At 43.4% G+C, this 16,643-nt stretch overlaps 1 protein-coding gene across 1 annotated transcript in view; it reads right to left on the bottom strand.

Annotated features, from left to right (window-relative positions):
* Positions 1 to 1,999: 1,999 nt before the first annotated feature.
* Positions 2,000 to 16,643, bottom strand: part of GAS2 (growth arrest specific 2) — a gene marked incomplete at its 3' end in the record, with an annotated part of 102,214 nt that continues 87,570 nt past the window's right edge. The window contains 2 exon segments of the mRNA XM_015408840.1: positions 2,000 to 2,107; positions 11,284 to 11,428. Coding sequence (XP_015264326.1) covers positions 2,000 to 2,107; positions 11,284 to 11,428 — 253 coding nt within the window.

The raw sequence follows: 16,643 nt of genomic DNA, 5'->3' as shown, positions 1-16,643 counted from the left end.
AAATAACAAAAGAGGAATTTCAATTCTGGAGACGATGAACCCATAAAGACCTTTGAGGACTGGGACTCACACATCTAAAGCAATATTTTCCCCATACCTGCCTATGGCCAGTTACACTCCTCCTAGTTAGCAGTTCCTTCTGAAGATTCCTTCTCATAGAAAGGTTAAATCAACATGTCATGATTTGGGCATTTCCTGCAAATGGTCTTATGCCCTGGAATGAGTTATCATGAAAGGTTAGAAGTGTGCATTCTTTACTGGTTTTCAGAAAAGGGTGTTTGGGAGAAGGTTTTGGTGAACTTTTCATGTTACTGATTTTATTTGATCTGGATTGTTTTAATAATGGATGTTGCTGGAATTGTGTTTGCTCTACAGCAGTTTTATGCAAATTATCCTGAGCCCTTTGCAGAAAGGCAGTTATAAATATTTCAATACTTTAAAGTAACCCTTTAAACTCTCCTTATATATAATTGAGTAGTGAGGTGGCACTTTCTGAATATTCCACACGCTCCTAAATCAGTTGGCTCCATGATGTGTCACTATCCACTGGCTGCGTTGCCTGAGTCCCACCTCCAACATTCCAAAAAGTTTGCTGTTCCTCTCCCCCCCATAGCCAATGGGAACACAGAGGTCGTTTGCATATGCGGCCTGATTGGCCTTTGCCTCTAACATTCTAAACAGTTTGCTGTTGCTGTTGGGAGTAACTGAATGTGTCCTGAGGTAAAACACATATCCCAATCTTCCCTTAAATGGTCACTGGAGTTGCCAGTCTCCCTGTGGGGCCGGGAGATCTCCCAGAAATCACCATGTTCCCAAGCCACAGCACATCATTTCCCCTACAGAAAATTTCCCAGCTATTACAATGGCTGCTTTGGGCAGTGGACTTTATGGCATTATACCCTGCTGAGGTCCCTCCGCACCCCACACCCTGTCTTCTCCAGGCTCTGCCCCTCAAATCTACAGGTATTTCCCAACCCAGAGTTGGCAATCATGTAACTGGCTATGGAACCACTTTCCAGACCCTTGGGACCCAAAAAACATGGCATAGGAGGAGGTGCTTTTTTACCTTAGCTGCTACTGCATAGCCCCAAATTAACATAAGCCAACCTTCAGGCAGCACCTGGAGATCTCCAGCTATTAAAACTGATGTCCAGATGACCAAGATCAGTTCTCCTGGAGACAATGGCTGCTTTGGCCAGTGGACTCTATGGCATTATACCCTGCTGAGGTCCCTCCCCACCCCAAACCCTGCCCTCCACAGGCTGTACCCCTCAAATCTACAGGTGTTTCCCAACCCAGAGTTGGCAACCCTATAACTGGCTATGGAACCACTTTCCAGACCCTCGAACCCAGAAGACATGGCATAGGAGGAGGTGGTTTTCTACCTTAGCTGCCACTGCATAACCACAAATTAACATAAGTCATGGGTGGAGGGAACCACACCTGTTACCATGAAGCTGTCCTCCCATACTACCCACCTGGGGCAGCAAAATGACTTGAGACAGCCCTGCCTTGTAGCCAAACAGAAGGAAATAAACATGACTTGCCTCCCTTTATTTTCCCCTTCCCTCTGCCACCCCACCAGTCACAGCCGGGACACTCACCTTGAGCTTCCTTCTAGAGCTCGTTGTATTTCTTCCCACAAAGGGCCTTACTCTTAGTTAAATAATAAATACAATGCTCATAACAGAAATGGCAACTGGAAAAAAATTAGATATCTTGTAGAAACAACCCTGTAAAACTCAATAGAAGCAAAGAGATCAACAGCATCTTAATCAAATAAACAACAAAACTGTCAGGAAGTATCTCCTCCACACAGATGTTCAATAAAATGTGACAGTGCAATTCTAAACAGATGTTTAGGATGGCATTGTGAGCATAACAGAAGTATCCCTGTATGCTTCTATCCAACAAAGTCATGGACATGGCAAGATAGTGATCATTCACTGCTTGTTAACATAAATGACATTCAACAAAAGAGCTAGTAAGCTTTTCTTACCCTGATGAAAAGGATCTTCTCCCCCACTCTGTATCTTCCTTGTGAAAGACGCTCCACACAAAATTTACTAGGGCATTTACAAGGAGGATCTTCTGAAATATGTTTGACCTAAAAAAGGGGGTCCAAACCAATAAAATTACCACCTGTATGTATATCAATTTAATGGAGTTTTTCCTATCCTTCACAGAAGTACATACATCATCAGTACATGCCTGATTACATCAGTATGCATCTTACCACTCCACTCAGGAAAGCTGTCCTCCAGTGTAACTGGCCTTTTTCTCTGGTGGAAAAGCCACTTAACTTGAAAATAGGCTACTTAGGCTGAAGGAAGGCATCATCCTTCACTGAACAGAGAGGTAGAACATAAGAACATAAGAGACGCCAGTGTTGGATCAGGCCAAACAGTAGGATACATGCCAGTGTTATTATGACATCCAACTTCATTATTTAAGCAGTTATTTTATGAATTGTTCTTCTGTGGATCATTCCAAGCAAAGAAACCGTCATGACTTTGGACTCCCATTTCTGTGTGACTGCCTTCATTTATTTACGCCCACAAAATGGCTCCAATCACAAGGCAGTGAGAAGGTCTGTGTGACATGAGAGGTCAGTGAGAACTGTTACTGCTTGGAGCCATACTTTGGTAGTGGCTGGACCTGTACTGTGGAGTGGGCTTGCTAAGGCGGTGAGGAAGGCCTCAAGACTACACAGATTTTGGAGGCTCTGTAAAGAATCTTCTGATGCAGTGTTAGTGGCTCATTAGTGGAGGCTTTGGTTTGCTTCCTTTTACTTACATTTTTGCAAGATTATATTTTAAATGATGTAAACTGGCTTGAATCCCATTGATAGGGAATAAATAAACTAAACAGAAGCCTCATTCAGCATACTCATTCAACTTCTAACCCTCTACAATCCTGTTTATCAGGTCTCTACTTCTCTCCTTCCATCTCCTAAATTCCTACTTGTCCCATGCAACCATATCTACTCTGAGATGACTGGGAATGCAGAATAGGGGCTTCAGGAGTCATTACTATCCATGAAAAGCACTTATGACTGGTAGGCAAATGGTAAACTCCATATCCCTCCCTTTGGGGACTCAAATACCCCCTGCCTATTGATAGCATTCTGGAGACTGGTTAAGACAGTTCTTTTCAGGAAGGCTGGGAGAAGGGAATAAAATGAATAATCTCCATAGAGTTGATTTTTTTGTACAAATTATTATTTATTTTTAAAACCCACTGATACTATTGTTTTTATTGCCTTGATCTAGATGGCTCAGGCTAGCCCAATCTCATCAGATCTTGAAAGCTAAATAGGGAAACCCCTGGTTAGTACTTGGAGGGGAGATCACCAAAGAAGTCCAGGATTGTTGTCGAAGGCTTTCACGGCCAGAGTTCATTAGTTGTTGTAGATTTTCTGAGCTGTATGGCCGTGGTCTTGGCATTGTAGGACCTGACATTTCGCCAGCAGCTGTGACTGGCATCCTCAGAAGTATAACACAGAAAGATGGAGTACTCTCTGCTATACTGAAACAGGCAACGGCAAACCACCTCTATTTGTTTCTTGCCTTGAAAATCCTAAGGGGTTGCCATGGACCAGCTGTGGCTGTTTAAATCAAGTCACTGTCCCTTATACATTATGCACTAGCACACTGGGCATTCATGGAATAGAAGAATGCCACAGTGATGAGCTAATAATGAAAATGTGAAGGCTGGCAAGTCAATTTAAACAAGAAGCTAGGCAAACAGAACTAATCTCACCAAAGTGCTGTTCATTTGACCACCTTTATTTTTTAAATTGGCTCTAATTCTAAAGAACATAAAGGAGGCTGTGGAAGAATATGAAATAAGTGAAATCTGATCATAAACCCAGCCAGGCTTGCAAAGCTGTGGGTAGAATGAAAGCTGCCAGTTACAGAATCCATCAGTGCTTACATTATTCTTTTGTTTTATTGTTCCTGCCATGGGCGTCCTTTGATACACCCAGCCCAGTACTGGGTTAAGGTCTACGATTTTGGGAATCACTGATAGGTAAGACAAGTTGAATTGCATTAATATATAGTGTATTTTGAACGTGTCAGAGATCTGAAAGGAGCACAGACATCACTGCCAAAGAGCAGATCTGGTTGAATGAACTCTAATTTGACATTCAGGCACTGCTACTGTTAGGGAAAAAATGCAACACTGACAAGGGCATGAAGATGATAATTTCTGCACAATGTAGTTCTGAAAAAGGAAACTTGACCTAATATGTTGATGTCAATGGAAAACAAAATGCAAGGAACCCTTTCTAAAGATTTCATCCACTTCAGCTAATACTCTGGAGATCTTTGAATGTTTAACAATCTAGTTCATAAAGTAAAGGCCTGTGCAGAGAGACTGCAAGTGGAGTAAATATATTTTAATAATAAACATTAATCTACATTTGACTTTTATACTTCCTTAGAAAAAATGCAAATATAAGAGCCTTGCTTGATCAGACTGAAGACTCATCTATCTCAGCATCTTATTTTTGCTCCCAAAAATGGGAATGCCTACAATCAAGGAATGAAGGAAAAAATAGATCATGTTCTGATGCCTGGTTATCTGTTTTAGTTTATTGACAATCAATAAGAGATTTCCAGCACAAAAAAATATAAGACAATCCTCCCCTTTATGTTTAAAGAAATATGATTCTCAGATTCTCAGCATGGCTTCAGTTCCCGAACTCCATTTGGGGAGCCAAAGTCTGTTTTGTTGGATATGTGTATACATTGTATTAAATGATAATAAATGTTGTTTCCTAGCAGAACTGAGCTCCACTGAATTATGTCATTCATGACCTGCCAAGCTTTAATTAATCCAGGGTTCTGGAAATATCATTATGTTATAGGATTGCCAGCGGTCTCTTGCTATAGTGGTCAACCTCCCATTAAACCCTGTTTGTTGCCTGCTGGAGCTTGATGCATTGGCATGAGAAAATGGGAGAACAGGGATGCATGCTTGCACAGCAGAAGTGATGTCACTTCTGGTGAAAACTGCATGTGATGTCATGTGATGCTCCAGAGTTCACTAAAACGTCATAGTTTTACCTAGGATGACCCATGATATCACTTCCTGTTTTCACTGGTAGCAATGCCAATGAACCATTCCCCACTCCCTAAATGCTCTTGGGGGTTGCTGGCTACAGCCTAGTAATACTATTAAGTTGCTTTACTGGGATGATATATGTTTAAAAGGAGGCAAGTCCAGTAGGCTCTTCTTCTTCCTCCTCTTCTTCTGAGAAAGAAAATAATGGACCCTACAAGTGTTTCTATCAGAGAGAAGAAATTGATGTCACTTCTGGTGAAAACTGCATGTGATGTCATGTGATGCTCCAGAGTTGGCTAGAACTTCATAGTTTTACCTAGGATGTCCCATGATGATATCACTTCCTGTTTTCACTGGAAGCAATGCCAATGAACCATTCCCCACTCCTTAAATGCTCTTAGAGGTTGCTGGCTACAGCCCAGTAATACTATTATGTTGCTTTACTGGGATGATATATGTTTTAAAAGAGGCATCTCCAGTAGGCTCTTCTTCTTCCTCCTCTTCCTCTGACAAAGAAAATAACGGACCCGACAAGTGTTTCTATCAGAGAGACTTAGAAGAAATGAGTTGTTCAGACACCATTTTTAACTGTATGACTAAGCTCCCTTCCAGAGTTCAGCTGGACCAGTGCTGCAGTGTGTGTTCCTCTCCTCCATCCTACAAGTACCCTCCAGTACTACAGAGCACAATCCAATGGAGCCCCAACCCTATGAATTCTGAACTTGAACAAACTGGGCAACAATTATGTGAGTTAAGCTTCTGCACAATCAGCCTTTCAAATGGAAATACTGGAGCTGATCTGTAGTGCTCTCCACCCAGCTTGGCGAAAAGTTGGGAGGCAGGCATGGGTGGTAAGTTGGGGGGGGCAGTCCTGAAGTACCCCGCTGTAGCTACGGGCTTGTCTGTACTCCAGAAGAAAAATATTAATGCAGGATTGAGATGAATGTAGCTGATGATTCCTGAGGAATTCTTAAACCTATTGTGACAGACAAGTTAGGTTCTGCCTCTTCGTCAAAGCAGCCAATGGGAGCTGATGAAATGTTAGTTAGAGAGGCAGTTGAAAACAGCAGTTAAGAGAATGGATGAGTGCAGTTATGGAACTGAGAGAGTGTCTAGCTGAGTGAAGGTGTGGTGAAAATCAGCTTAAAGCTGACTAAAGAGCCAGTGTGTAACAAAAGATCCCAAATGCTAGAACAGGGAAACGGTTCAAAAGTGCAATTGAAAAGAAATGTAGCCTCTACATGTGTTTAAGTGTTTATATTCAAACTATAAATAAGAGTTAACTCCTTGTTTGTTTAACCCTGTGGGCTGATTGTCCCAGAGAAAGAAACACACACACAAGCTAAGAACTCGGAGATAGATAGATGGATAGATGGATAGATGGATAGAGGATGGATAGATGGATAGAGGATGGATAAATGGATAGATGGATGATAGACGACAGATGGACGGACGGACGGACGGACGGATGATAGGCAGGCAGGCAGATCTGGATATGAATAAATTGATAATTGGTGGCAGTGTGTGAATGGACTGGTATATGAGTCTCCAACTCCAATAACTGTGCAGTGTCTAAGTGAGGGGTGATTATTAAAGGTGACTGGGCTATTCTGTCTGTTGATGTCTCTGTGAGTGAGAAAGATAACCTGGGATGTGAAATGGTCATGGCTGTCTATACATTTTAAAAGAGGCAAGGAGGGTAGTGATATGTCACAGCCTGACCTACCTGCAACCCAGAATGTGTGGGATAGACACTAGGGGGGGGGAGTAGGCACTTTTTGTGAGTGAAAAAGGTGTGGCATACTCATATACTGAACTTCCATCTCAGAACAGCAGCAGACAACAATCTCACTAATATAAACGAAAAAGAAATGAATACCTCCACACTGATCTTGTCAGTGCTGCTTCTCAGAAGCAATACCTGTGATGGGGGGGGGGATCTAAGCATTTTCTAGGTAAGGATCAGGCCCATAGCTACAGTTGGGCATTTGGGGGCCTGGCCCCCTGACTTCCCACCAAGACCCCCTGACTTCCATCTACCCCAGCCACCCTTGTGCCCTCACCACCCCTTCCCCAAGTGTGGCTTGCTTCCTCACCCCATCACTGTTACTGCATTGAGTCCTCCATGGATGAGTGGCTGGCTGCCTGCTCCAACTGCTCCTACCTGCTCCAACTCGCAAGCATGAGTTTTAAAATTTTTATTTTAATTTTACTTCTAATTTTTGTGACGTCAGTGCCCCCCGACTTATTTAATGGCCCCCTGAATGACAAAATCCTGGCTACGGGCCTGGTAAGTATTGAGTCCTATTTGTGTCTGGACCATGTGAAAATTGATGTTAGCTTACATTCAATGAGCTAAAGGATGGGGAAGGTCAGGCATCTCTCTGAATGAATTTAATCTTTGTTCTTTCACTGCTAGTCAGTGAATTAAAGGAGGTTATCAAGTCATCCTTCATATTCTTTTTGCCCCTTTCCCTTGCCCCTGGGAAATATGATCACTTTTCCTTTGCAACCTATAAACTTCTCCTCTGTCTTTTTTTGACAGCTTAGTTGACAGAGTTTGAAAAGTTAGGGATACAGCAAGGAAAAAAACGTTACGCCTAACCCAGTTTGCATTTCAATAAATTATATTTCATGTGCACTATTAAATACACTAAATTCCATCTGTTCACTGTAGCTCAAGAGTGGCAAGGGGGTTTTCAAGGAGTGCTTTGTAACTCCCAGGTGGCACATCTACCATGTGGTAAAGGAGTTGCCATAGTAACAGGTTCTTTTTTGTAGAATATATTTTACTTCATTTTGTTGTTTAACCATTTAGTTGCTCAGGATAGTGTTTTTTTAAAAAAAGTGAACTGCATGCAGAAGGTTCCAGGTTTAATCTGATTTCTGTAATTAAAAACATCTCGGGTAACAAGGCAAGAAAAGCCTTGGAGAGTCTTTGTAAGTCAGTGGTCCAGAAGTCTGATTTCCTCTAAAGGAAATTATACAATTAAATTGTGAATAAGACCTTATTACGTTCTGGAAAGCTGCTGCCATGCCTAGTGCACAATTATAGGTGAACATTTAGCATGACACAATTCATGGCAGTTTCATGTGTTCAGACTCCACCACAATTCTCAAAGCTGACACCAAATAAAGCAGTCAAGCCACAGGCATTTTATTCATAAATTTATTTACTTACTTCATTTATATTCCACTTTTCTTCCCAGTGGGCTTCCAACATTCTCCCCTACTGCATTTTATCCTCACAACAATCTTGTGAGGTAGTTTAGGCTGAGAGTGTGTGACTGGATCAATGTCACCTAGCAAACTTCCATGGAGGAGTGGGAGTTTGAACCTGGGTCTCCCAGTGCCATTCTGACATTCTAACTACTACATTACACTGGCTTGTTGCTTATTTGATTGCCATCCTGACTTTCGATTCTTGTGCTAATGTGTTCCCCTAGCTCTTTTTCTATGAAACGACCCCTGAATACAGTTATGGTCAAGTGACATGAGGAGATGGCATGAGTGCCAGGAATCTGAAGGCCTTCCTTGGGCAAGACAAACTCAGTGCCTTGTGAATGACACAATTATGTGTATAGGGCTGCTCATGCATACCTGGCACACTCCTTTCAATGTACTTGTTTTATTTATGCATGTGTCTTCACGTCATATGATATCTGTATACCAGGCTTGCCGGTCCCCAGGTCAGGGCAGGGGTCCCCCTGGTTTTCAGGGCTCTAGCCTGCCACTGGCTAGCTGGTATACTGGTACTCCATTCAGGGAGAAAGATGAGCAAAACGAACCAGCATTCAACTCAGAGAAGAATTATCTAACTTGGGGTTGGAGTTAGGGTTGGGGTTGTAAATTCAGTGGATGTCCAGATAATGCACACACTCTACTGAACAGAGAGTGGCTGGTTATACCCTTTTGGGGTGTGACAGAGTTGCTCCTAGAACAACGCTTGTGTTAGAACCAAAACAATGTGTCTTGGGCAAGGAAGCGTCACTAGGGTTGCCAAATGTATTTTACCTGGTGGCGGGGGACTCCTGGACGGCGATCCTGAGCGCGCACGCGCATGAAGCGCGCACGCGCCGCGTGCATATCAGCCGGATGTGACGTGTGACGCTGGGCATGCTGGGGGCGGGGCCATAGCCATTTGAGGGGAAAACTCTATGTTTTCCCCTCAAATGGCTGTGGCCCCCGCCCCCAGCGTGCCCACACGTCACATCTGGCTGACGTGGACACCGGGGTGGGGTTTCCCCCGGGGCCCGATTCCATGGCGTTGTAAATCGGGCCTCCAAAGCGGGGGGAAATCCGCCCCCCGGGGGGATTTGGCAGCCCTAAGCGTCACAGCATTCCCAGGGCTTACAAATGTTATGTAACATTCATGTGAAATTCCCATGTGAAAATATCTATTGTGTTTTGGGTGATCTCTAATTGCTAGGACAGCAAATCATTACAAAGGGTTGTTATGGGATTAAAATGGTTTTGACTATAAACTCACACGGGATAACCAGATAAGGGTAGGCAAGGTGGGGCAATGGGTTACTTTTACTGCCCCTTCTGAGAAATCAATCCTTGACACTGATGGATTTAAAGAGGGTAGAGAACTGCCAAAAACCAGACCTTTGTACCTTTAGGATTAGTTTTCCCTGGAAAGCCTCTGGCCAATAGTTGATGGCACACATTTCACCTGACCATAGGACCTATTGATCATATTTGTAGACTAGGGAAGAGTCTTGAGTGAGTGACCCTGTGAGATGCTGAGAAAGAAAGATGCCTGTATCACCTTTTCCAAGATACCAAGCTTATCCTTCCAAGGAAGGAGAGAGTTGAGGCCTAACACATGGCAACCCTAATCTATACTGAAGCAGGTCCCACACTCACAGTACTATATGAAAAGGATCTGAGCAGCTCACACGGGGTTCCCTTTGGCTTCTCATCCAGATTCTTTCCCACTTAACTTCACTTGTTGTAGCAGCTAGAGGTGTGAAGGCCCATAAAAAACTGAATTCCCCCACACTTTTCCAAGGCCTTTTTTTTAAAAAAAAAAAACCATTGAAATTTTGGGGAGTACTGAAAAAAACTCCTAGGAAACTTTTTTTTTTTTAATCATGAGTGCAATGCTTATAATGACAAGGTGTATATACTGTAGAAATTTACAGCTCTTAAAGCCAATATGCATTTCTGCACCTAGAAGGATACCTAATCTTCATGAAGGGAACATATAGGGCTTTCATTGTTTCTGTTACATGCTTTTTGTAGTCCTCTTCCTCACACCACTAAGACACATATATGCACAGCCTGGGTGATAAATAGCTTATTTCTCTACCTTGCTGGAGGGGGGAAAAGAAACTATACCAAAGCCTCTGAGGAAAACTCTGAAAGTTACATTGAATACCGAGCTGTTTCTAACCCGTAGCCAGAGAAGGCAGAAGAAAGCATCTAGCTGGACCTAAGGTACATTTGCTAGGGTAGCATAGGGTGCATCGACTTGCAGTTTTCTTTGAAGTACTGAGTATATTTGCAATATTGCTTGTAGAAAATTAAGAGATTTATTACTTTTAATTCCATAAGCATGTCAAATACTGAAACCCCCAAACCCAGAAAAAAAACATTTTCCCCTCTGTGTAGGGATACCAGTCCCCAGGTGCCAGTGGGGGTTCCCCCAATTTTTAGGGCTCTACCATGATGCCCATCAGCTGGCTGGCGGGGGAGCCCCACCTCCAACAGTCCTCTGTAGCCCCACTTGAAAAAGCAGGCAGCACATGTGCCTGTCTTGCAAGCAGGAGGGGGCCGCCGGCTCCTGCCTTGCAAAAGGCAATTTTCCCTCTTGCAAGGCAGGAGCACTCGGCACCCACTCTTCCCACTCTCGTACAAATCTGAAAAATGTAAACATTGACTAACCTTACGCAAAATTACAAAAAGTGTTACTTTTCTACAATTATGTTGGGCATCAAATTTAACTTTCTTAGCACAAAACTCAAATTTGCTTGGCAGAGAATTTGAATTCTGGGCACTAACTATAAATAAGCCTAACTAGCAAAGCATTGAAATCATATAAGCACTAATATTTCACTCCCTGACAGATGCAGTCATCTGTCTTCTTGATCTGTGGATCTTGCGCCAAAAGGATGATGGTTAATCCTGTGAAGCACAACATCATAACAATATGAGAGGTGCCACTGAAATAGATGTCAAAATATTACCCCTTGAGGTCTCCCTTACCGCATCATCCAGGAGTTTCCCTGTACTCTTCTTTCCAGGTGACTTTGATGGAGAAGGTGAAGGAGATGGAAGAGGAGTTGAAAGTGTTTCTTCTTGTTCAATCTCTTTCTCCAGCTTTATTAATCCAGGAGGCTCCACACCAAACCTTTTGAAAGCATAAAGTTACCAGCGTTTACAAAGTAGTTCATGAACATATACATAGATGTCCCACCAAGTTAATAATTAGAGTTAAATTTCCTCATATGCCAAAATCAACAACAAAAATACTCGGCAAGATTATATGAACTGCGAGCAGAAGGCTCACACGGTGGTAGATCTTTCCCTGCCTTTTCTATTCTTCAGCAGCCATGAGAGATAAGGGATTGAAGAGAGGAGGGTCAGTTGAGCAAAATCAACAACAGCTTCTGCTGCTGATGGAGGAAGCACAGCTAAGTATGCTTTTGTTTGGTGCATGAAGAAGAAACTGTGATTTTGCCTTATCCACTGCAGCTTCCCTTGTGGCATGTGATCCAGAAGATGCTTCAGGGCTCACGGTGGGCTGCTTGGAGAAGAATCCATTTTGATAAACACAATTAATCCAGGCCAAACTCCAGGGCCTGGAGTTTGCCTAGAATTGCAACTGATCTCCAAATTAGTGTGCAGTCCCCCTGGAGAAAATGGCAGCCTCAGAGAGCATACTCTATGATATACTTGGTGAAATCTCTCCCCAAAGTGCCTCCTCCACAGGCACCAGCCCCAAATCTCCAGGAATTTCCCAACCTGGAGTTGGCAACACTAGAATCCAGCCTGCTACTTGTGTTCAGTGCTTTATATAACACTAATAAAACCAAGTATAAATTATTTTCCAATACAGCAGAGTCTTGGAGCAAACTCATAGCTCTAATGTAGATATCATAGCATATAGCAGCATTAGTACTCAGAAGTATGATTATGACCCTCACATTTTATTTACAAAGCAGCTACAATTACTAGGTTCTATAAAATGTTTTTTTTTTAAATAAAACAAAAACTCAAACCTCCCCAGAGGCTCACAATCTAAAAAATCACTGATGTTATAAGAAGGGAAAGAAAGTGGATAGGCAGGGAAAGGGGAGAAGATGGTAACAAAATGAAATACAGAAGAATGGATTTTGAATCAAAGCCTTTCCAGCTGGAACGACCCAGGACGGCATTTCAGCAGTTACAAGCCCAGGAGTGGGCATATGTGGTGGACAACCACAGCAGCCCTCAGTCGGGCCAGGAGGAGCAGGAAACAGCATGTGCCACCAACAGCGAGAAGGCAGGGTAAGTTGGTGGGGGTGTAGGGGGTGTGGGCTTGTTTCAGGTGGGGTTGGTGGGAGCCCAGAGTCAAGCCAGGGAAGGCCCTGCAAGGAGCAGGGAGGCATTAAATGCCTCCCTGTGCCTTCCCTGGCTCCCCGGTCTTCCCTGGCCCACCACTGAAGTGGGCAAGTCGGGGAAGGCCTGGAGAGAACCCCTCCAGCCTTCCCTGGCCCGCCCGCCTTGGCGGGTGAGCTGGGGAAAGCCCTGCAAGGAGTGGGGAGGCATTTAAATGTCTCCCCGTGCCTTCCGCAGTCTGCCTGCGAAGTGGGTGAGTTGGGGAAGGCCTGGAGAGAACCCCTCCAGCCTTCCCTGGCCCGCCCGCCTTGGCGGGTGAGCTGGGGAAAGCCCTGCAAGGAGTGGGGAGGCATTTAAATGTCTCCCCGTGCCTTCCGCAGTCTGCCTGCGAAGTGGGTGAGTTGGGGAAGGCCTGGAGATAGGCCCACCTGCCACCTTCCCTGGCCCCCTTCTGTCAGGCAGAAGCGCCAGAGATCCCCCCCCCCTTTTCCTTCACCCCACTTGGAGGCGAAGGGAAGAGAGAGGGGGAAAGGAAGAGAATTCAGGTGCTTCTGCCTGTCAGAGGGGCTGGCATGCTGGCACCTCTGTCAGGCAGAAGCGCCTGAGATCCTTCCTTTGCCCCGCTTGGAGGTGAAGGGAAGGGAGATGTCAGGGTGTGTGGTGTATGCAAATAAGTTATGCTAATGAGTTATGCTAATGAGCTCCTGCACCTCTTTTTCTACTAAATGACCCCTGATCAAAGCCAGAGTTCATTAAAGGAAATGCAATACAAAACAAGCAGGTTTTTAAAATGCTTTTTAAATTAAGAAAGGGATGAGGGAAGACAATTCCAAGCACAGGGAGGACAAAACAAATGACTGTAGATAAGACAATGTGGAGGAATCATAAGGCCTAATCAGAAGATTAGACTGAGCATAAAGCATGAGAGAGAGCACATAAGAAGAAATCAAGGACATGATGACGCAAAATCATGAAGTGCCTTCTTCAAGGTAAGAAATTTATAATGAATGCTGACATGAAAAGATAGGCAGTGAAGGGGAAAAAACAGAGATGTGGTGCATAATCAGAATAAAAACAAAAGAAAGCAAAATGAACTGGGGGACTGAGGACCTGGGTAAGAGAAGACAGATAAGAAGTTGGGTGATTAACAGAAGAAGAAGAGGAGGAGATTGGATTTATAGCCCGCCCTTCACTTGGCGTCTCAGAGCTGCTTACAAACACCTTTCTCTTCCCCTCCCCACAACAGATACCCTGTGAGGTAGGTGGGGCTGAGAGAGCTCTGGCAGAAACTGCTCTTTCCAAGAACAGCTCTGACAAAACTATGGCTTGCCCAAAGTCATCCAGCAGCTGCAAGTGGAAGAGTGGGGAATCAAACCTGGTTCTCTCAGATTAGAGTCCACGCATTTAACCACATCACCATACTGGAAATAAAACTTTAAGATCAGGAAAATACAACTTTAACTAGGTGCCGTCTTCTTGCTGATTTCTTAGAATTGTTTCCAGTTTTTAATCCAGTTACATTTCTGCAAAAATAAACCAGTTAGCACATGCCAGTGAATAATAGTTAGCCCTTTGCCAAGTAGAGGTAACTATTATTTTTCAGGTAACCCGTGAAAACCTGCAGCACCACTACCAAAGTATCTGGGAAATGAAGAAAGGGGAGAAAATAGATTATGAGGGGGAAGCTTCTTATTCCACATGCAGGAGCTCTTAACAGGATAATGAAGATGAGGAAAACTCAATACCTTGCAATACCTTCTGTAACCAATAGCACCCTCAATGACACTATAATAGAAGATAGATGAGAAAAAGATAACCCTTACTGATCTGTTTCTTATTTTATACAAGTATTTATTAGACGCCTTTCTCCCTTGTGGAACTCAAGGTAGTTTATAATATAACTAAAATGATTATAAAACAGTATGAAAAAATTATAAAGACACATATAAGGTCAAAATTTAAAAACTGCAATTAGGACTGCCAATAAATAAAAACTAAATCAAAAATGGAGTCATAAATAAAACTGTCTTCAACTGCCTCTTGAAGACTGACAGTGAGGGGGCCATGTGCACCTCCCTTTGAAGACAGTTCCATAATCACAGGGCTGCCACCAAAAAGGCTCTCTCTCATGTGCCCACCAGACAAGCTTCTTTGATTGGGGGGACATTCAGGAGGACCTCTCCCTGTAGTCTTCATTCTTGGACAGAAACATATGGGAGAAGACACTTCTTCAGATAACCTGGTCCCAAGCTATGCAGGGCTTTAAAAGACAAACCAACACCTTTGAATAGGGCTTGGGACAAATCAGTAGCCGGTGTAATTGCTGTTGGTATCAGGGTCACACTTCTCCTGGTCGCCAGCCCCAACCAGCAGTTTAGCTGCAGCACTGTACACTAGCTGCAACTTCTGAACACTCTTCAAGGGGAGCCCCAAGTAGAGCACATTGCAATCGTCCAGTCTAGATATAATGATGGCAAGGAGCACTGTGGCTAGTAGAGCACACTGCAATAGTCCAGTCTAGATATAATCATGGCAAGGAGCACTGTGGCTATATCTGACTCAACCAAGAATGGGCAAACCTGATGCACCAGCTTAAGCTGGGCAAAAGCACTCTAAGCCACTGCTGCCAACTGGTTTTCTAAGGTGACTGCTGTGTCAAGCAGTACTCCCAAACTGCAAACCTGGTTTTTCAAAGGAAGTATAACCCCATCCAAGACAGGAGAGATCTCAAGTCCCTGGTCTGCCTTTCTACGAACCCAGAGAATCTCTGTCTTGTCAAGATTAAGTTTCATCTTGTTCACCCTCATCTAGCCCTTTACTGACTCCAAGCACTGGTTCAGAACATCAACAGCATCCTTGGAAGAAGTAGGATCACATTACCCTTGTCTAGTTCTCAATAGAGGTCATTACTCAAGGTGACCAAAACAGTCTCTGTTCCAATTCCTGGCTTGAAATCAGATTGAAGTGGTTGTTGTTGTTGTTGTTAATTTAGATGTCATTACTCAAGGTGACCAAAACAGTCTCTGTTCCGATTCCTGGCTTGAAATCAGATTGAAGTTGTTGTGGTTGTTATTAATTTGATTTCTATCCCACCCTCCTTGCCGAGGTGGGCTCAGGGCAGTTTACAAACAATTCAAAAGTACAATTCATAAATACAGTAAAACACAATAAAACCTCTCATCGACTTATAAATTACTTAAAATAACAATCAATTAAATCGGTTTAGAAAATCAATCTCTTCCAAGATTCTCTGGAGCTGAGAAACAACAATCCACTCCTATGACAAAAGGGCTTCAGTGGAAATCACCACCACCACCACCACCATCATCTTATATTTGCATTTCATTCTTCTTTCATGTCAACAGCAGCATCTTCAATCATCCATGAGGTAAATTAAACTGCATCAGCTCTTTTTTAGTTCCAGGAATCCAGGCCACCCAGATAATGAAAGTATATGCACTGTTGTGAAATATAGGAACACAAATATACAGTGGAGTGTTTTGTTATGTAAATATTTTGTGTTTTATTTCTGTGATTTATATGTATTTTGCTGTGGGTTAAAATGAAGGCCTCTAGTAAGAAAGGAAGAAATGTAGTAAGAAAGAGGGATGCTGTATGGTGACTGAAATGTGTGATGGTTGGGTGGTAGCTGTAATCTAGGGGGCAGAGTTGACTGGTTTGTAGACAGAGAATGCATTGAGTGAGAGTGGAAGGAAGTTGAATAGGTAAAGAGTTTGCAGAAATCTGTGTTCTTTGTGGAAGGTATTAGCCTAAGTGGCAAGTGTGGCTTTCCTCCCCTTGGTTAATGGTTTGTAGCATAAATTCCTCATCTTCGGAATATGCTCTGGAGTCCTGTAGTTGTACCAATCAGCTGGTCAGCAGCTGTGTTGATTCCCATCCTGTCCATTTCCTCTATACGTGTGTAGCCAACACACTTCACCAGATCTGACTGCAGTGAGCGCGCCTCCTCCTCCTCACCTGCCCTGAGTTTCCTTGTACAAAAGGCCCAGCACTTGAATTATTAT

The sequence above is a fragment of the Gekko japonicus genome, unplaced genomic scaffold, assembly GCF_001447785.1.
Source record: "Gekko japonicus isolate JY-2015 unplaced genomic scaffold, Gekko_japonicus_V1.1 scaffold4037, whole genome shotgun sequence".
Classification (NCBI taxonomy): Eukaryota; Metazoa; Chordata; class Lepidosauria; order Squamata; family Gekkonidae; genus Gekko; species Gekko japonicus.
This window is presented reverse-complemented; position numbering and strand designations above follow the sequence as displayed.